The sequence below is a fragment of the Trypanosoma brucei genome, chromosome 9 (assembly GCF_000002445.2).
Source record: "Trypanosoma brucei brucei TREU927 chromosome 9, whole genome shotgun sequence".
Classification (NCBI taxonomy): domain Eukaryota; phylum Euglenozoa; class Kinetoplastea; order Trypanosomatida; family Trypanosomatidae; genus Trypanosoma; species Trypanosoma brucei.
In genome coordinates this window covers 274,163-295,503 of record NC_007282.1, presented here as the reverse complement: position 1 = coordinate 295,503, position 21,341 = coordinate 274,163, and the positions used below count along the sequence as shown (strand labels likewise).

General features: G+C 42.7%; 1 protein-coding gene and 6 pseudogenes across 1 annotated transcript, besides 9 other annotated features; all 7 read right to left on the bottom strand.

Annotated features, from left to right (window-relative positions):
- Positions 1 to 4,376: part of a repeat region that runs on past the window's edge.
- A 9-nt stretch (positions 4,377 to 4,385) lies between these two features.
- Tb09.160.0220 lies at positions 4,386 to 5,671 on the bottom strand (annotated as a pseudogene).
- A 994-nt stretch (positions 5,672 to 6,665) lies between these two features.
- Positions 6,666 to 6,698: a microsatellite.
- Positions 6,699 to 8,099: 1,401 nt separating this feature from the next.
- Positions 8,100 to 9,637, bottom strand: Tb09.160.0200 (annotated as a pseudogene).
- A 773-nt stretch (positions 9,638 to 10,410) lies between these two features.
- Positions 10,411 to 10,431: a sequence feature (AT_rich).
- Positions 10,432 to 11,559: 1,128 nt separating this feature from the next.
- Positions 11,560 to 11,612: a microsatellite.
- A 120-nt stretch (positions 11,613 to 11,732) lies between these two features.
- Positions 11,733 to 11,768: a sequence feature (AT_rich).
- A 61-nt stretch (positions 11,769 to 11,829) lies between these two features.
- On the bottom strand, positions 11,830 to 12,057 carry Tb09.v2.0120 (annotated as a pseudogene).
- A 637-nt stretch (positions 12,058 to 12,694) lies between these two features.
- Positions 12,695 to 12,931, bottom strand: Tb09.160.0185 (annotated as a pseudogene).
- Positions 12,932 to 14,914: 1,983 nt separating this feature from the next.
- Positions 14,915 to 14,951: a sequence feature (AT_rich).
- Positions 14,952 to 15,001: 50 nt separating this feature from the next.
- Positions 15,002 to 16,493, bottom strand: Tb09.160.0180 (annotated as a pseudogene).
- Positions 16,494 to 17,825: 1,332 nt separating this feature from the next.
- Positions 17,826 to 17,847: a sequence feature (AT_rich).
- A 39-nt stretch (positions 17,848 to 17,886) lies between these two features.
- Positions 17,887 to 17,934: a sequence feature (AT_rich).
- A 77-nt stretch (positions 17,935 to 18,011) lies between these two features.
- Positions 18,012 to 18,044: a sequence feature (AT_rich).
- A 374-nt stretch (positions 18,045 to 18,418) lies between these two features.
- Positions 18,419 to 19,771, bottom strand: Tb09.160.0170 (annotated as a pseudogene).
- An 872-nt stretch (positions 19,772 to 20,643) lies between these two features.
- Positions 20,644 to 20,979, bottom strand: Tb09.v1.0030 (hypothetical protein, conserved; the record flags this gene model as incomplete). Its single annotated transcript, XM_798322.1, has 1 exon — positions 20,644 to 20,979. One exon carries the CDS (start codon positions 20,977 to 20,979, stop codon positions 20,644 to 20,646), a length of 336 nt encoding a protein of 111 aa, XP_803415.1.
- Positions 20,980 to 21,341: the final 362 nt, after the last annotated feature.

The window sequence follows — 21,341 nt, the reverse complement described above, 5'->3', positions numbered from 1 at the left end:
CCGATAGCGATCACCATCACATATTTTTTGACGTTATCGTTGGAGACGGCACAGATGCACTGAGTTGCCCGCGGCCTCGAAAGCCCATGTACGTATGGCTGAAAGCTGACTGGAGGAATTTCCGTCTCAAGGTTGACGACCTCTGTAGGAAAATTGGTAGAGAGAAGAATGTCAACACCCTGGAACAGAAATTGAGCTCCGAAATCCGCGTTGCGACGAAGGTCTCCGTCCCCCGTGGCTGCAGAGCAACGCCACCACATTGGACACCTGAGCTCGCGAAACTCGATGAAGAGATCGCTGGATGCGGACCCTCCCACCGAAGGGAAAAGTTGGTAGCCACGCGTAAGCAGATCCTGGACCGTACCACAAAGAAGAGATGGAGCACGCTATGCTCCAGACTTGCGGTGTCAGACCGCTGCAGTTGGCACATTGTCAAGAAAGTATATGCGCCACGACCACTAACCACACCGGCTGTACTTGTCGATAACGCGACCATCACGGACTGCCGTCAAGCTGAGAAGTTCAGTAAGCTGTAATCGTCCCGCGCAAGAAGGCACCCCGACTCACACCCACCAGCACCAGTAAAGACGATAGCGAGTGAGTTCAGTCCCATCACGATGGCTGAACTAAGGAGATCGATCAAACTGCTACCGAGTGGATCCGCAGCCGGACCTGATTGCTTATACAACGAGGCACTGCAACATCTCGGTAGAACAGCGCTGAATGTTTTGCTGAAGCTATTCAATAAGAGCCTACGAACGGGAGTCGTGCCGCCTGCATGGAAGACTGGTGTTATCATCCCCATCCTGAAGGCCGGAAAAAAGGCGGAGGACCTCGATTCTTACAGAGCTGTGACGCTCACGAGCTGTCTCTGCAAAGTCATGGAGCGCATAATTGCCGCGAGGCTTAGAGACACTGTTGAGTCCCAGCTGACGCCGCAGCAATCAGGCTTTCGCCCCGGATGCTCAACGCTCGAACAACTCCTGCACGTCCGTGCTGCCCTCTGCCGTCCCACGCACCAATATCGTACGGGTGCTGTATTCGTTGACTACGAGAAGACATTTTATACAGTAGACCACGACAAAATTGCGAGGGAAATGCACAGAATGAAGGTATCACCCCACATTGTGAAGTGGTGCGTATCATTTCTGAGTAACCGAACTGGCAGAGTGAGATTCAAGGAGAAGCTTTCCAGAAGCAGAACATTTGAGCGAGGAGTGCCACAAGGAACTGTCCTTGGCCCAATCATGTTCATTATTGTCATGAACTCGTTGAGCCAACGCCTTGCAGAAGTGCCGTTACTGCAGCACGGATTCTTTGCAGACGACCTAACGCTACTTGCGAGGCACACAGAGAGGGATGTCATCAACCACACGCTGTAATGCGGCCTAAACGTGGTGTTACAGTGGTCAAAAGAGTACTTCATGTCTGTCAACGTAGCGAAAACAAAGTGCACACTCTTCGGGTGTACAGAGCGCCACCCCCTTACATTACAACTGGACGGCGAAAGAATAGGAGCTGACAGGACACCGAAGCTTCTAGGAGTAACATTCCAGTGTCTGCAGGGGATGGCAACACATGCGACCGAAACGAGACGCAAGATGGACTTCAGACTACTGCAGATAGTAGCCATCTCAGCTTCTACATGGGGGCCAAGACAACAAGTACTGAGAGCTTTTTATCTAGCACTCGTACAGGCACACACCATGTATGGTATTGAGGTATGGTACTGGGACGCTTCGGAACGAAGTCGCGACCTCCTTGCATCAGCACAACACAAAGCCAGTCGCATCATAGCCGGCATACCGCATGGGACGCGCAAAGAGAACTCTGTGCTGGAAGCAAACCTCCTGCTACTCAAGACGGCCACTCTTGTGCGCAGCATGAAATTCATGCTGATGTGTGAGTCACGAGGCGGATGTTTGCGCCGCAGTGCTGAGGAAGTATACCACAGTAAACATACGGTCAGAGCCCTACAATCCCGCATCATGTGGTCCTATCCCCACCTCCACATTGAGCCACGCGAGCACCCACTAGAGACATCGACGCTCCGCCACAGCTGCCGACCGCTATTTCACACGCAGATAAAGCCCGTATGCGCTGATGACCCTGATGATGTCAAAAGGGAGGCTTCCGAAAAGTGGATTGCACGGCATTTTGCACGGAGGGGGAAGGAGCCACCGCGGCGAGAGCACTACGAATTGTGGACTGATGGATCCGTGTCCCTCGGTGAGAAGTCCGGAGCAGCTGCCCTGCTCTATAGAAACAACACGCTGATTTGTGCACCCAAGACCGGAGCAGAGGAACTCTCATGCAGTTACAGAGCGGAATGCGTAGCATTAGAGATAGGACTGCAACGGCTGCTGAAATGGCTTCCGGCATACAGAAGCACACAGAGCAGGTTGTCCATCTTCTCTGACTCGCTGTCAATGTTAACAGCACTGCAGACAGGCCCCCTAGCCGTAACGGACCCAATTCTGAGACGACTATGGAGGCTTCTGCTTCAAGTTCAGAGAAGGAAGATACGTATCCGACTGCAATTTGTGTTTGGCCATTGTGGCGTGAAACGGAATGAGGTTTGTGATGAAATGGCCAAAAAGGCCGCTGATTTACCACAGTTGCGAGACACATGGATCCCCGACATCATTGCTTATGCGAAGCGAGTGCTTAGGTCGGAAGAAGTCCATGAGAACACTCATAGGTTTGGTATCACGGGCAACCACTTTACAACAAAACATAAGGAATAATTAACGATGGAAGAAGAAACGGCACTGGCACGCTTTCGGGTTGGGTCTTCAAGGCACTATGGATGGATGTTGTGAAAGATCAACCCGAGTGCGCTCCCACAGTGCCGATGGTGCAACCCGCAACATGCAGAGATAGGGCAAACAATACAAACGGTCCCAACTGTTGCGACACGCACTCTTCAGAGAACCTCCGAACCGACCAAATGTACGGAATGTGATGCCATATACCAATGCCGCTCGAGTGCTGTAACGCGCATGGTAAACAAACATGGCTTTGTGCGAGCTGATGCCCTCCGGAGGATCAAATACGGCGATGCAACACCTGCAGTGGATATCCCCCCGGAGCCCCCTCCAGTGGTGGTGATCGTTCCTCTACCATCGAACACACGAGTCCCGATGAGACCGCAGGTTCTTCATTGTACCCTCTGTGCCTCCAAATTCGCAGTGCCAGGCCGACTATTACACCACCTTAGAACAATACATGGCATAGGCAGCGGTAGTTGCCGCGTGAAAAGGGAGCGAGAGAACGAGGACTCAGTGCAAGGAGATGGTAGCGCCCCAGCAGCGCCAGCCCCTCAGGATACACGGAAGCTGCCGTTTCAATGTGACCTGTGTGAGGCGAGTTTCGGTACACGCTCTTCCCTGTCACTAGACAAGAAATTCAAACATAAGAGCATAGTGACGGAGGACGGTACCGTGGTGGTGGTGCAATTCCCTCGTAAGCGTGCCCGTGAGGGAAACGTTAACGTCCCCAGGGGAAAGGCGAGGTGCAGTGTGGTGTGTGCCAAAAAGTGCTCAGTTGCAGGGACTCCCTCATCCGACACTGTAAGGCTTTCCACAAAGGTGAGGGTGTCGAGCTTAAATGCAGCAAAAGCAAAAAATTTTGTGCCACTGATTCCCCGCATACAAATGCATCCATGTTGGTGTGCCCGACATGCGGAAGGCAGTGTGCTAGCAAAACTGGCCTCACCCTACATCAAAAGAAGATGCACGGTATGAAGGTAGAGCGCGCTGTTACCAGCCAACGCGGCGACTGTGAAGAAACGTCGCTGCACTCGATGAGCTGTCCCGGTTTGAAGGAGTTACGTGTCAGGTTTGCGGTGGAAGGTGAGTGTGTGCAGGATATATGCTTCTCCAAAAGGCTGGCGCAGTTTCTCATTGCGGTTGAACGGAGCCGGCCGCAGGTGAAGTCCTCACCTAAGGTAACAGTCATACAACCCACTCTCCCTTCTGCAACTTCCCCCCTTATTGCCGAGTGTGGAGCTAGCAGGAAAAGCACCGGATGCAGGAATAGTCCAGACACCCTCAGAGACAGAGGGGGTATGCAGTCAACAAGCAACAAAAACATAAAAAGGGGGAGAGAATAATAAACGAATAACAAAAATCAAAACAAAAGGATTGCTAATTGACATCTTTTGGAGAGTCCGGGGTGGGGGGCTTCTCGCCCCATCTGCTGTATTCCGTTCAACTGCGGAGCTACAACAAAACGTTATAGAGAGAGTGTATTAGGATGAATAAAAAAGGGAGACTCTGCCACAGTCGCCAGACCGATAGCATCTCAGGGCTCTACGGTGATAGCTGATGGCCGCGCCAGTGGGGGGAAACTCTCTCAAAGGCACGAAGAAAATTCCAAAAAAAATCAAAATAACAGCCTTCTTTTTGACAGTGTTCTGGTGTTTTGTGGCTTACGCATTGTTGTGATTTTTGTGTGGAGGCCTCTGTGTCACATGTTGGCTTGTTTTTCCTTTGAGAGGCATAGTACGCTAGAACTAGTCCTCTGTTGGTGTCGGTAGAAAGTTGTTCGATTTTGCTTTCAATGTCTTTTCCGACTATTTTTTGTTTTACTGTGTTCGCCTTCACCTTCTCCCATATCTTAGCATTGAATTCTGTCTCACTATCGCCGAACATGCTTTTTATGCCGCTTGTTGTGGCTTTGGATTGTGAATCATTGCCTGCATCATATTTGGATTCAGGCCTTGTAACTCTATCAGAACTGCTTTCCTAAAACATTCATCGTTTTGTACAAGTTCCATGTTACGGATGGAGGCCATATCTGTGTCGCATGGTTTGTTTTTTAGAAAGTTGTAGAGCCGGTATTATAAATTTTTTGCGTGTTCTTCCAATTCTTTCTTTAGCCCTTGGGGACTGTCGTCTCGCGCGTTTTTGCTGCCGCCTGGTTTGACCGTTACTTGAGTATGTTCTGTGGCTTTGAAAAGTGCCGTTGTTGCCGTTGAAACTTTGATGTTGTTTGGGTCGGTGCTGCACTCGGCACCGTCAAATGAGACTTTGCAGACGTTGTTTGTGGTTTCGGCGGCGTCTTTGCCTTCGAGCTTGTGCACTTTGATTTGCTCCAGGGCCACAACGACTGGGTCATTCTTGGTGTCGCCGGCTTGCTTTGAGTATGCTTGGGCACATGTTTTGTCAGTTAGCTTGTCGAGCTTGAGATGCGCTGCGACCGAGTCACCGCTGGCTGTTGTTGACATCGCTGTTTCCGTTCCCGTTTTGGAGCTGATCTGTGTGGCATCTGCTAGTAGCCATTTGCGTCCCGCTTCGATGTGGAGTGTTCTTGTGAGCTCTGCTACTGCTTTCCTGCATGTTACAGCTTCCTTCGCTAACGTCGCCACGCGGCGTGATGCGTTATCTAGCAGCCAGGCCAGGGCTGGTCTGTTTGCTCCCACATCAGCTGTCGCCGAGTATAGATCAATTGTTTGCTGTTCATCCTGTGCTTCTGCCGCTTTTTCCAACAAGTCCCGCAGTTTTGAGTCAGCTTCCGCAGCGAGTTTGATTAGGTAATGAGCAGAGTCGCACGGTGTGTTCTATTTGGTCACTTCGTTTCCGGTGCTAGCTTGTGCTCCCTGAAAGATCAGGATCAGCGCCGCAATTACGCCGGTAAAAGTAGAAATTCTTCTGCTAAATAAAGTCATTTAAGACCTTTCGTAGCTAAATTATTGTGGGTTGGTGTTTGAGTTTCAGCTTGTCTGTGCTGTCGTGCCAAACGCAGGTTGCCCATGTGTCGCTACCGTTTCCGCCTGCCGTAAGTAATGCGCTTTCGCTGTTACGTGTTACACTGTCTTCGTTGATTGCGATTTGAAGTTGTTGTAGTTTTTTCTGTTGTCTCCTGCAACTGGCATGCCGTAGGAAAGCAAAAAGGCGAACCACCTTTTTTCCGTTTCCACTTTTGCGTTGTAGAAAGAAATGGTCCAGGCTTGTAGCATATCGTTGTCGTGCGTCAGAACCGTTAGCCGTTGTTCTGCTTCGTCTCTCAAGTCTTTCATTAGCGCCTCAGTGTAGTGCAAGTCATCGCACCATGTAGTTGCCGTGTTTCCTATAGTGTTGGTGTTGTCTGGTTGGCCTCTAGCGAACGCTATCGCGGTATAAATTATTGCTGCTTCTGTCAGAATCACGCTGAAACAGTTCATTGAAGAGTGATTCTTTATTCTTTTTTCTTTATCTATCTTGTTTTATATAGTCGTGGTTGTGGCTTATGCGTGCCTTGCAGCAGAAAAAACTGTTTTTGAACAGGCTCCTATAAATCATGAGCTTTTACGGGTGATTATACCAGTAGCAACACAAGCGGGAGTATATTTTACCCATTTTCGGAACTTGAATGTCCTTCTAGATGGCAAGTGTTGGGAAGTGTTTAAAAACTGTTTGATCTCTCAAGATGGTGCTGATCGCCGTTATCTTGCGTCCAACATCGAGTATGTGTGCGTTTGTTCATGGGTTGACGCGTGCGCCGGTTCTTTTTCTGTTTTTCATTCGCTCTAATTAGACTGGTTTTGCATATACATGGATGGTTTCTGGTGCTGGAATAAAAGGTTGATCAGCTTTTTTAGTTTCTGTTTCTGTTATGTCTGTACCAAACACGAAATTATGGCAAAGAATCTCAATTTTTAAATATAACATGCATCATTCCAAATATATATATATATATATATATATATATATGTAACGCATAAGATTTATTTACTTTAACGGGTCTGTCTCATGTTGATTTTGGCGCTTCTGTTTGACTCAAAATAAAAAGGTAGCGTGGTTTACTAGTGGACGTAATTGACCTTTTGTTCCTGTCTTATTCCTGTTTGTTGCCATCTTGCTCCGCTTTGGGATTCTGCCATTTGCGACTCACTAATTTGGAATTATCAATTGCAATGTCTCCGCCTGAGCGTCTCCAACGCGAGCCATTGGAGCCGCGCGAAAGATAACTCTTATATTAATTATACGCTGTTTGAATACATTAAGTTTATTAACTTTAAACCAATATGGAATTGGGGGCGCACCGTCACAAAAATTTCTACCTCACAAAGTCCCACTAACTGTACACAAGAATGCTTTATTATCATCATTATCCGACTTTTTTACTTTTTTATGTCTACAGTGATGCATTATAAGACCTAGTTTAAAAATACTCTGCCAGAAAATATTATATTGTTTTCCACAAATGTTATCTCTTATTACAATACCTGAAAGAAGAAAACTTTAATATTACTTCATAATTACTCAAATTCTCACTTACATTTCTTCCACTGTCTCTTCACAGATGTGCATTAAGATTAAGCATAACATTTAAATCAACAGTCGCATCCATCTTCTGTGTTTCATATATCTTTTTTAGTAAATACGTTAAAAAGTCTCCTCCTCATCCGCCTCACGTATCGTTTTCCCTGTGCTGTGGTGTTTAGTACACAAATTATTCACTCTGTATTTCCTTTCCTTTTTTAGTACAATACCTTTTTTCTGAAGATGGCGTAGAAACTTTATTTTATCTGTAAAATGAGACCTATTTCTTTCTCATTGTCCATTTAATCATCTGTTTATGTGCATGATTTTATCCATGATGATAGTGATATACGCGTGTGAAAATACGCATATTCTATCTCCTTCTCTCTTTCTCTTTGTCTTGTGTGTTTTTTCAATAGTATTTCACGCTCTCTGCCACTCCCTTAATCTCCTACTCACGCTGCACCCTTACATTTCTTTTAAATGCTTCTATTTTAATTTTCCACTTGGTATTCACCAACACTTTCATTATAATATCAGTATATACACACTCTCAACACTGTCTTATTATTATTACTATACTGTTATTTTCATGACTGAAACTAATATCCGTAAGATAAAATAAATAAAGCAAGATAACAAAGTTTCATAATAGAACTCATTTTTTATACCATAATATCTTATTAAGTTAGACACATAGATCAACATTATATCAATATATCATAATTTTGAGTTTTCCAAAAAAATGGCACATTCTGAAAAAGTTTTAAAATGTGTTAAAATATATTATATTTTGTCGATGTACAATTTTCATAAATATTATATAAGTAAAATATCCTTAAAATATAAGAATCATTGAAATATCGAACTCTAAAAAGCAGCAGCTGTACTCGGAGCCGATTTATTATTTACAAGAAAACTCGAGTCTTTCTACTCTTTTCCTTTCCGCTTACAATCCGGAGATTTGCAATCTTTCTCCGATTTCCCTTTACATTTTCCTTTGTGGCTCATGCAGCCCATATGTTTCTTGAATTGTCTTTCCTTCCACCTCTTTAGCTTTGCAGAAGTCTCCTTCACTCTTTTCAGTGCTATTCCATTTGCATCCCCTGTTATTTTTGCACTCAGTTATTTTTTTAATATTTTCACATGCTTTTTGTTTATCCTCGGTGTTGGCGTTTTATGAATTGGTGCTTTCTGAGCTCGCTACTGCCGTTACTGTTGGTGCAGCCGCGATCAGCTTGTACAGCTGGCTGGCTTGAATGTTAAGACTATCTAAACCTCTTATTCTGTTTTTGAGGTCTGCTTGTTCATCTGCGAGCGTGTCGAGGTTGTCTGCGGCCTGCATCCAGTTGTTTGTACCAGTATATTCCGGCCGCCCGAGTCGTGTCTTTGAATGAGGCGCTTTAGTCTAAGCAAACCTTTGTTGCGGGTGCTCTGCAGGCTTGCGTTTGACTTTGTCCTTGGAATTCCGCAGCGTTGGTGCCGATGTCGGCGCTTGCATCCCTTTGTAGCCGTCCTGTGAATGCCGCTAGTCCAGCCCTTATGTGCTGTGCTGTCGTTTTGCCTTTATATATTTCCTTGCATTTGCTTTCTAGTGTTGCCCACGCTGCTGTCTTGCTCTGCTCGTTGCAGGCTTCCCAGGCGCCGCTGCCGCAGTTAGCAACCGCGAAACCACATGTTTTGCTTCCCGAGCTAGTTGTGTCAGTTACACACAAACAAAAGAAGTTGTGTACTAAACTCGTACCTGTATTTGGGCTTTTGCAGCCGTTGCCTCTGTTGCTGCAGCCGCCATGGCCAGTTACCGGCGCGCTTTGTACTTTTGTTTTGCTTTCTCCATACTTGGCGTTAGTTAGCTTTGTTGCTGCTGGAGATTTTTCGGGGTTTGCTCCGCCTGCCGCTTGCTGCAGTAGCTGCTCATAGAATGTCGTTGCCTGGTCTTCGAGTTCGTGTAGAGCTGCGATGAAGCCTGCTGCTGCTTGGTTGTGCCGTCGGGCGTCAGACAGTGGCTTGAACCTTGGTCTTTGGGTTTTCTTCGCCGCTTTTTTGACTGCGCGCCATTTTCCCCAGTGTTCTTTGCACTCCTCTTTTTTGTTTGTTTCTTGTCTGAATGAGGTTTTCGCGCCGGAAGCCTTTTCCGCGATGTCGGCTGCAGGTACGCTAGTGATATTTTTCGCATTTGTCGTTGCCGCTGCAATTTCTTTCATTTCGTCGATGCTTGTGCTGGGAACCGTTATTTTTGGATATACTTCGCTCAGCTTTCCTGATGATTGTCTTTCAAGGACACACAATGTTGCGAACTCTGCAGCGTTGAGGCCGGCTGTTGCAGCTCCATCGGCTCGAAACGTACTGCTGCGTAACAACAACGCTAGCGCCAGTATGAAATTAATCATGTCTTAAGCTACTTTCTTGTTGGAGTAAACTCAAAGAAAGCGTTGCTAGTGTTTGTCAGTAAATAATATACCTGTTAGTGAATTCTGCACCGTGTTAATTTTATCGCAAACAGTGGGGTGTTTGCGGTCGCTATCATCGGAAGCTTCGGCATGCTTTTGTTGGACCACCAAAAGTATACTTTGCGCATTTACAGGTGACGCTTCTCGTCATAGCCAGCGTTTATGCTCGCTCTTTAGTTCTGTTGGTAAAAACATAGTTTTTCATGAAGGATCAATCAAATAGAAGTGAAGTGAACTGCAAAGTTGCTGGTGGTCGGCTCTATATGCAGCAGAAGAACGTTGTCTGTTTTCTCTGCTGCAAACGAGCAAACTTTTCCACTTCCACACTTAACGAAAGTATTTCTTTAGAACCATGCGGGTGGTGTGCTTAGTTTTTTGTTTTGGACTCCTTTAGCGCTGTTAGGCTATTGTTTAGTATTGCTTTGGAGGCCGTGGTAATCTTGTTTGTAGATTCATTAGGCATTGACAGCTTCTAAGAATGAAATCCCCGAAATATATACATATATATATCTGTTATGTTTTGTCACTACATCTTATTTTACATTATTAAAATCGGATAATTTGTTATTCTGCTGTCATGCTTTGCTACCAGTTTTATTTTACGCTCGGTGTAATTTCTTCAGCCTATTTTTCTTATTAAACTTTTTTAAAAAAAGTACGCAGTTAGGTTAAAAAGTTTCCACTTTAAGTTCCAACTTAGTTTGTCCTGTGTCTATATATTTTTTATATTTTAACTGTCTTAATTTACCCCTTTTATCTTTTAAAATACTACTATTTTATTATGCCTAAAAATTAAAATCTTAGGGTTCTAATATGCTTTATTTATTGATAATTTTATACTACATTCTGGAGAAAAAAACAAGTACTGCTGTTTCTTCTCCCTAACACGACTGAGTGTCGTCCCTCATGCATTCAGTGTTACTGTAATTTGCTGTCTATTAAGACTGAATAATTCGGGTCCAGAACTATCTTCATTTCTGGTTCTTCTCTATTAATAAGTGGTCGTTACCTGCGGGTTACCGCCGACTTTCATAAAACTTATTCGGCCCTTAATGGTGTTAGCAGCTGCCCCTCGCACCAAAAGGTAAGCGGGGAAGTGTTACTTGTAATTGTCTCTAAATCATAGAGGTCTTCTATTGATTCATATATGTTATATGTTACACAGCTCCTGCGTATTTGTTCTTTTTTATTCCAAAGCAATTCATTAGTTGACCTAGTTTAGAAATACTCTTCAAAATAATAGTATAGTATCTCCCACTAATTTTAGAGCTTCTTCACCTAATAACATGATAGTTCTTCACTTCAGACTTACAAAATCCTTTCCTCCTACTCATAGTTATGATTCTTCTTATTCTTCACAGATGGATATTAGTGTCCACCACCATGTTAAAAACTACAGTCACAAACTATCTTACCGGTTGCATCTATTTATTTGTAAGTGAGACGTGGCACAGGATCTCCTTTTCTATTTTTTCCTTCCGTGCTGTTCTGTTTTGTTTTTTATTCCGCTGTTTCATTCCATATTTCGATTTCTTTCCTTTCGTGAAGAGATGCTGCTTCTTGATATAATATTTTTGCTGCATTTTTTCTATACACTAGACTTTTTTTAAAATGATTGTCATCGAAACCACTTACTTATGTATAATGTCGGCCATAGTCATCTTTATGTTTGAGTTGGAGCATATTTTATCTTATTTTATCTCTTTGTCTTTCTCTACTTCTTTTAATAATAATATACCCTCTTCTCTCCCATTCATTTAATCCCATTAAATCATTTCCACTGTTTTAAGTGGGTTTACATTATGTTTCCAGTCGTTCTGCCAACCACTATTATATAATTAGTATATACACACAACACTCTCTATTGCTATCATTATTATTATTACCACTGTCATTATAATATCATTATCACCATAAATTATATCCATACAAAAACATAACTAACCAACTAAACAAAATATAACAAAAAAAGAGCGCTATACCGTATCACCTTACTGCTTTACACTCATAGGCCAAAGTAATACGAATATGTATGTATTTTTAATTATCTAATTTTCATATTTTTTAAAATGTTTGACGATAAGTGTTAAAATCTCTCATATTCTCTTAAAATAGCAATTTTTAAAAAGTTACTAAAATGAAACCAAACTTATAAATGCAAAAAAAATCAGAGAAAATATCTTATTTGAAAGAAAACTAGAGTCTCTGCAATTTTATCTTCCCATTTGCAATCTTTTTCCACAAGTTGTTTGGTTTAGAAGGATGCTACACACAGGTTTATCAGTATTATCCCCTTCTTTCCTTTTTCCTGTTTGGTCTGTTTCATCTGTTTCTCTTCCTCCATCATTCTTTGTAATCGTTGTGGGTAACGTCACGTTTTGCAGTTTTGTGTATAAACGTGAGCAATGGCTTGCGCAAAGTAGTTTTTTCTTTGTTCCTCCGTCGTTCCTGTTATTTTGCTATCACCACTACCTATTGATATCGTGTCCTTGCTTAGTTGTTCTCTGAACACTTTTTTTTATGTTCATTGTGGACAGCCGAAAAGTTGTTTAGCTTCTTTTGTGAGATCTTCCTTGCTCTCTGCCTTATTTACTTCTTCTTCGAGGCTATATTGCGCGAAATCCTGTATTGCCGTGCTGCTTGCCATGTCGTCTAGTTACCTGTTCTTTATTTGCCACATTTGCATCGGCTTGCTTGCTTTGGCCACTTTGAAAGCTGTTTAAAGCTCTTCATCAGTTGTTAGTAGCACAAAATTGTTGGCGCTTTTTCCTGTTGCGTCCGTCCCCGGCCCGTATTTCGCTAGGTCGATTGTGCGGGAACTAAATTTAATTAACGGCGTTTGTGGTTTTGATCCCGAAAACGTTGATGCCGCTGGCGGTAGCCGTGCCTTCTCCGTTTTTTGCGCAGCCGTGCCAGTCTGCTCGCACTACGAGTGCAACTGCGCCTGATATGGTTCCTTTGATTTCTACTTCCGCCGTTATTTTTTTGGCCTTTAGTGCACTTAGGCCGCGTAGCTTCAGCGCCTTGGGTTCTGTGAGTTCAGCGCAGACGGCTTGTATCTTGGCGAGTGTTTGTGGAGTGTGCTCGCACGTTTTTTCGGTTTCTCTGGTGGCTGTTATGGTGAGTGTACGTGTCTGTTGTGTTTCGCTCGTCGTTAGGCCTACGGATTTTTGCACCCACTGAGGGTTTCCTGCCTTTCCGTGGGCTGAGTCTGTTTCTAAACTGAGTGCAGCGAGCTCCGCTGTCCACGCTTGCAGTTTTAGCATCGCAGCGACGACTGGCCCGTTTTTGCTTCGAAATCCGCCGCGGCTGCTGCGACCTCCACCATAGCGAGCGTTGCTAGGGCCCTGTAACCCAGTCTTTTGGGTGTAGTAGCGTAGCATATGACAGCGAGCGCGAACAGCTGTGCTCCTTGGTTTTTGGTGTCAGTGTCTGAACTTTCCCTCTCAGACCACTGCTTTAGTTCGTTTATCAAAACTTGTGCCTACGTTGCCTCCGTGCAAACGTATATGACCTCCAGTTCGGCTTCCTATATGGACTTGTCTTTTTGATCTGCTGTTGCGTAATTTGTCGTGCTGGTTAGAAGTGATACGGCTACTGCCACAACGCACGGCAGGCTTACTTGTTTCATCTTATGACCCTAAGGCTTTCAGTTGGCCCGTTGGCTTTTCGGCTACTCATGGGACCCCTAGACCTTATTTCAGCCTGTTACCTAAGTTTCAAATCTTCTGCTGCGGTCTTTAAAAAGATCTTCGATTTTTTATAATTACAAAAAATGAAAAAGGCTACTCAATAGTGTATTAGCACCTGCATGTTGCTGTTAAGTTGGGTGGAGGGCTGACGTTGCGGCGCTTTTCTGTCGGTGTCGTTCACTGGTACGTGGCACATAACCTTCATCTAGCGACTTGTGTTGCCTGGTAAGTTGTTGGTGGTGTCTCTAACCTCTGGTGTCGGTCCTTTTGTGTCTTTTATAACTTCCTTTGCTCTTTCCACAGCAAACACTGACATTGTGGCTACTTTTACCCATCAGAACAGTTCTTTTTCCTCTATAAGCGAGATTATCATTAGGCAAATTGATCGGCTTGCTTTGATCCTCTTTGTTGTCTGTTCTTTACTTCTTTTAAACTCTACTTTTCTTTTCTTTACTTGCGCATCTGTAAACTTTCCACAGGAAGCTTTGCTAGGTGCAACTTTTCGTTTCGTTTTTCTTAAACGTCTGCAAAGAAATCGCACTGTTAAACCACAATTTTTCCACTTTGTAATTCCAAAATTCCTTGTTCAGTATTCGTATCTAGAAATTTAAGATTTATGATGTTTACTGCGGTATGGCAGCTGAATAATCTGTGGGCCTCGCTATTACTTGGAATTGCACGATAGCGCTGCTTCTTTTCACGTGCATGGTTTCTCTTTTCTTTCCTTCATTTTGCGTGACTGCATTTTGTCACCATTTAAGACTGGGTAATTTGGCCCCAGGTCGCACCTTCCCTGCTTCTTTTTCTCAGCTAAGACTGACCGCTAACTTGCCATCTGAAAACAATTCTACATGAATCCTGTTTTGAACGCTGTTATTATTTGGATCTTATAACAAAATAGTAGTATTCGTGTACTATTTCTGGTATTTTTCCTCGTAAAAATCCTTTGTCGTGTCCCCATTGTGCTGTTTTATTCTTTTGGTGGTAGTTCCGCCTACTGTTTTAGTAAAAAGCATATGGTTCTTCTATTGCTGACTATGATAAAGCAAGATCATTTTCGCGGTCAATAGACTCTCTGTGTTCATGCTGTCTCTCTAGAGCTTCTTCCATACAAAAATTATTTTTTCGTTGGATCTGTCATTCACACTGCATGTAATCTGTTTCCTCTCTTCATTTTCTTCCATCACTTTTTATTGCTTTTCTCTGGATTATACTTTCTTCGCCTTTTACTTCAAAAACGACAACATAATTGTTTAATTTGCTTCTGTTGGGCTGTTAGTAATCATTTCCATTACTACTCTTATTTTAATATTAGTATATACACACTTACTACATTTTCCTTTCATTTCAATTATTTTTTCTTTTATAACCCTAAATATTATACAAACATATTTGAATTTTTTTTAAATAACAATCATGTTTCATACCATATTATCATACTATTTTGAACAATGGGCCACTATTATTCATAGTTTTCAAAAATTTTAAAAACATTTACTAATTTGCACATTTTCATCAAAAAGTGTTAAAATATAACAAAATTTAGAAAATTTAATAAATTTCTCGTAAAAACAGCAAGTTTTATAAATTTCATAAAATTAAGCAAGAAATCTCAAAAAATTACTAAAATAAGTGCAGCAAATACCTGAGGAACAAAAACTCTCAAATTGCTAGAAAATGACTTTTCATCTTCTTTTCTGTTTCAGTTTTTGGAAAGCATCTTTCACCATCAGGCTGTTTATCATCAAAATCACAACCTTTTTCATCCTTGCAGGGTTTCTCTGTTGTATGCTTTTTGCATTCGTCTGCTTTTTTGGCTGGTTCTGACGCTTTTTCTGTTTTGGTGGGACATGAGGGACTCGCTTGGTTTTTCTTTTTTTCTTCCTCTTCGTCGACGAATCTTTTGAGAGCATAATATGTTTCTGCCTTGTAGAGCTCGTCAGGGTCGTTTATTGAATCAAGGGTTTTGCTTTCATCTCCGATTGCTGCTTTCCATGGTTTGAAGTTTTGAGGCCATTTTCTAGTTTGTCTTTTAATTTGCTGTTGTCTTTTCCGTATAGTTGTTGCTTTATCGCATCAACTAGTAGCTTAGTATCGATGGCGTCAGGCTTGGCTTCCTCTCCTTTCAGTATTTTGGCTAGTGCCGTATCATCGTGGGTGAAGCCTTCTATGCTGAGCCACTTGTGCATTTGTGTTCGCCGTTGCAATTGTCTGGCAGCGTCTAGGCCGCTGGCGACTGCCTGAAGCGTTCTCTCTAGTTCTGTTTTGCTTGGGAATTTGCTGCTTTCCAGGGCTGTTGTGTCGCACTTAAAGATCCCGTTTGTATCTGCTATTTTGGCGGTCGCGGTCTCGTTCTTTAGTGGCGTTCCGCATTTGATCCCAGTGTTTGTTCCGGTTGTTTCTCACGTTCCACCCGCTGTTATTGTTGATCCTCCGCTTGTCGCACACACAGAAAGCGGATCCCCTCCCTGTTCCCCAACTGCTGTTAGCTTTACGATGCCAATACTGATTTGGTCCGTGTCCTCTTCTCCTTTGGTTGTGCCTTCATCGGCAGCTTTGCGATTTGTGGCGTCTGTGTAGCAAGCCCCGTGGTCGTTTTGTAGTGTAAAATTTAGTTTGTTTGCTCCGCTACCAGTATAGCTGCTTACGTTCTTCGGGTCTATGTCGGCCAGGTTCAGCGCCGAGAGAACAGATATGGCCTCTGATGTCGCTGCTAGGTGTTCTACAGCTGCTATGCCTCCTGTTATTTTTTCGGCCGTTGCTGCGATCTCCGACGTTATCTGTGCCGCATACCGACTGGCTGCGGCGGCTCGTGTTCGAAGTGCAGCTGAGACGGCTGGGTCGCCATTTGCGGCCATGATACGCATCTGGGCTGCCTTTTTGACGGCTTCCGCTGCGGAAACTGCTGCTTCTTTTATCGTGATTGCCATTTGACCTGCTAGTGTTCGTGCTTGCGTTGCCGCTGTGCAGTGGTCCTGTGCCGCTTTGGCCGCTGTGTCTATAGCAGCGTAAGCTATCGGTAATAAAATCAGAGCCGCTACTGTTGGCAGTGCGCGCAGTGGCACTAGAGTTACTTTGCCCTTTTTGAAGTTTTTAGCGTTCATGTTATGGTTTTTGTTGAAATTTTCCTTGCCTTCCTACGAGGTTCGGTGTTATGGCTGCTTATCCAGGACAACGTTGCTGGTTGACTTCTCTAGAAAGAAAGCTACAGAAACAATTACGTTAGAGTTTGCCCTTATGCTTCACCCTCAGGCTCTATGCACGGCCCTGGATTGCGCTGTCTGGAAACACGAGGCAGCCGTTTTTTAAATCGTCTGTACCGGTTTTTGTCTAGAAAAACACCACGTTGGTAGACTTGCGTTGTGGACCGAAATTATTCCTGGCCAACTTCCGCTGATATTCTTGTTTTGTGGTCTACCGCTGGGTCTGTAATTAATTCACAATCTATGAAAAGCACTGCTACATTTTCAGCATTTCCTGTTTTTTCCTTTTTCGGGAGGTGTCAGGTGAGCCGAACATTAGGAAGAACCCTGGTAGCTTACTTTTTATTTCTAGTACCATATTAAGTGCGTAAGGCACCATCGGTTGGTATTAGTTTTTAAAGATACCGTAGTCTGTCTTGCATTTGTGCTGAACGTTAGAGGACAACTCTACAATCTGTTTTCGTCCTGCTTAGTTTCTTTGAAAAAAGCGCTTAGTTTAGACAAAAGTATCTACTTTGAATCTATTCCATTTCGTTTTATATCTATATTTGCTGCATCTATCGTTTGATTACGCTTTGGTGACTCTAATGCTTTCCAACCCCTGTTGTGTGGATGCATCTATAATGACGAGATAATGCTAAATTTTCTGGTATGCGCATGACTTTGATCCTTGTTTCACACATTTCGTGCCTGACACACATAGCAGTTTATAGTGGGGTAGTCTTTGGCCTTGTATTCGTCATTTTTGGTGTTTTCAGTGCCTCGTCAGTGTGTGTTCATATGTGCATGAGCAGTTCCTTTAATTGTTTTAACGGTTTGCTATTAAGGTGGTGTGGGAAGAAGGGTTATAATTTGAAACTTTCTGTACTGCATGTAAAGCTCTTCAGCAGCCTTCCATTTGCGTTTTATAATTCTTTTCTTTCTAGTTTCCCCTTCAAGTTAATTGAGAAACTTCTCCAGTCTCTTTCATAGCGCACAATGTAGAAGCTGCATTTACTCGGTCACTGTGGTCCATTTCTTCATGATTTCTGACTCCGTACTATTTATTACGATGATTTTTTAGCTTTTCTGATGTTGACACTGTGTATATTTCATCCCTATTTCCGCATTTACTTCTATAATAATATTCATAACTATTTCACGCTCATTCTTGATTACTCACTTGTCATTGCACCTTACCATTGTCTAAATGATTCTATTTTGCTTGTCATTTAGTTTTCAACATCATCATACTTATTATTAAATTATAATATTAGCATATGCACCCTCACAAACCTGTCTTATCATCATCATCATTATTTTTATTTATTTTTTATTATTAAATCAAATAAAAAAATAAAATGTCGAAATTTTATAATACCAGTAATTTTTAAATATCCCATCACCTTATTATGTTACACATATCAGCTGCTTTCATACAAAATTTTGTATTTTTAAATTTTAAAAAAATTTCACTAATTTCCACATGTTCATCAGAAAGTGTTAAAATATGCCAAATCTTAGAAAATTTATTGATTATAGTAAATTCTTTCAGAATAGAAAATTTTATAATATTTCATAAAATTGAGAAAATATCCTTAGAATCCTTAAAGCACTAGAATTCCTCCAAACCCATAATTCTGGTAGCCATTAGATCCAATTTCCTATTGACAAGAAAACTGGAAGAGCGGAAAGCTGGCTGAAAGTTGCCTTTTTCATCAATATAATTGATCAACCTGCAAACGGCATTTTTGCCTTCACGTTTGGTTCCTGCCACTTTTGCACAGTCCTCAGGTGTTTTGCGGCTACACACTTATCTGTCGCTCCCCCTGCTTCATCTCCTGCTCCTAGTGTGTATTCTGAGTTGTAACTTTACTTTCATCTACTTCGCATGGGTCATCTTTATCGGTTGTCCCTTCCCATTTGCATTTTCCTGTATTTTCGCAGTCGGTTTTGGAGTTATTGTGTTTGTTGCAATTTGCCGCTGCAGTGTTTTCCTTACCGATTGTGGTTGCCGCCGGAATGCTTAGCACCATTGCTGACGTTTCTTTTGCTTCTGCAATGATGGCGTTTGCAGCTTCTGCCTCTAGCTTGAGCATTTGGTTTAGTTTGTGCGGTTTCTGTACGGCTTCTTGTTTTTTTAGTTCCGTGGTGAGTTCCTGAATGCTGCGGATCCATGGCACTTTTGCGATCGCACCTTTTGGGTCCGCTGTGTAGCCTGTAATTTTGACGCACACCGCATTGCCTTTGCTGCCGTCGCAGCCTGTTTGAATAAAATGGCCTATGTAGCCGTTGGCGTCTGAAGCCTCTATTTGTGACAGCACACCACTGATTGTGCTGCCAATGTCGGCTACTGTCGCCTCCTTGGCTTTGGCCTTGTGGCAAGCTTTGAGGGCAGTTTGTATGTCGCCGATTTTAGGTGCGCTGTTGCCGCTGTCCCACCCTGTTCTGCCGTCTGCTTTTTTTGTGCATGTTGAGGACTGCCAGTTGCCACTGCCTCCTCCGGCGGCTTGCATGCACAGACATGCTAGAGCGGCTGCTACTGTTTTGACCCTTTGGTTGCCGCTACCTGCCTCGCACACGGTTCCTCTGGCGGTGTTTTCGGGGTCTGCCCCGAACGCCGTTACGCGTGTGGTTGAGTCGGCTGTGGCTGCTTTTTTGCCGTATACAGCCGTCTTAAGTATGGCTGCCTCTGACGCGCTTTTTACTTTACCAGCGTCTAGTCCGTCGATCTGTTTCTTTATTTGCATCGCTTTCCCAGCAAGTTTTGCAATCTCGCTGTGTGAAAGTTTTCTCTGTACTGGCGTTAGCTTGCTCATGCCAGTCGCTTCGAGTCTTGGAGGCTTCGGCGTTGTCAGTAGTTGTTCTGCTGCCTTCTTCCGGTCTCCCCAGTATTCTTCATAACCCTTTTTGCCTTCTCCCGCCTCGTCAGCCGTGTTGTAGACTTTTTTAGGAGTATCGTTTGTGTAAAACATCTTTTGCCATTCATCGCTAAAAGACGTTAAATTAAGCTGCTGTACGAAGTCGTAGTCGTCAGACGTAATCGCTGGTTCATGTGGCACATTGATATTTCCTTCCGCTAGAACTACAATTCCGCAGACCGCGCTGTACGCTTGCCTGTTGCCGCCCACAGTTACATCGTCGGCACTTTGAGTCAGTTTAAAGGACAGAGATAGCAAGATTAATAGCTGTTTGTACATTGGTTTTGGAAATTGGTCTACTTTGGCTGCATTTAGAATGAATATATATGGCTGTAAAGGCTTTTGTGTAGAGCCTGTGGCATACAGGTTTGAAGATATGAATTTGAGGGTGTTCATTTGATTGTAGATGGTCTGCTATCGACTGCTACTCCTGTAAAGCATCTTCTGGGCAGTCAAACGTAGCCCAGTGTCTTTCAGATACTGTAGTGATCTGGGATTTTGGTTGGCCATTACGACGAACAGGGTTGATCCTTTGTAGATGTATATAGTCCTGCAATGCAATTTGATGGAAAATGACCACATCTAGGTGTTGGCTGATAAAATGAAAGAGAGGTCTTTTGATATACATTACATAACGGCATTCCTGCATATAAACTGTTAATAACTCCTCCAATTTCAATTCATTTATTATAACTTCCCCCACCTTAATATCTTCATTGAGGGCTTTAAAATCTATATGTTTTTCAAATTGTCTGTATTTTATTGGTGCTTTTACTAATTTCTCAAATGTTTATAATTTACAATTTCCTTAGCCACATCCTTAGATAGTGTGGGTGAATAACCAATAGTATGCAATGTAATTTCGTCACTAAAATCTTTATAATATCCAACCGCTCTTCCCACATTTAATTTCTCTCGTGGGAGCACTTACCGATATTTTAGATATAATGGCACCCTCACAAATATGTCATCATCTGCTTTAATTACATAGGGATTAGACGGTTTAAATATTTCAACTTCAAATTTGAACCACAAATATGTTTTTCTACTCATCGTGATCTCCGCCTCCCATCTCCAATTACCTGCCTCTCCCACTTTTTTATTCGTTGTTGGATTCACATTGAAAACAGGTAAAATAATAATATCCTGATTTATATATCCTCTTCTCCAACAATTTCTCTCAGCTCACAATTGTAATTTATATGAGGTGAAATAACATAAATTATAAGCAACTTTACACTGAAATTATTTGAATTCCTTCCCACTTCAGGGTAACTCCAACATGTATCTCTCTGTAGATTCCTTCTTCTAAACCTTTCATCATTATCTAATGAAGGTATTCCAGCTACAACCAAATAATTTTCAGTTTTACAAATGTTCCTCATATCCTTCGAAACAAATTGCATATACTTATTTTCAACAACTTCTAGCGAAATGAGATCATCTTCAAAGAGGCTGTGCAGTGACACACAAAAACTAATCCCCATAACAACAAAAGATAAACAACTCACTGTTGCATAAATATTTTCTATATGCTTCATAAAGTGCTGTTATCATACTAAAGAAGACTCTGAATATATATTATAAAATCATAGAACGTATTGAAAACAGATATCAGTCACAGAGAGAACATGATTATCTAAGGAAACACTATTGAAATATATAAGTGATTATTTTGTATTGTTATGATATGGTTGTTTAGTGGTGTATTCTCAATATTTGCAACCAACTTTTGTGTATGCATTTGCTGGTTTTGTTATAGAAATTAGCTTCAATTACAGTTGTTTCCGCGTAGTACACGCATTTAGTTGTTGTCCTACATTCTACACATATCTTTTCCATGCATTTC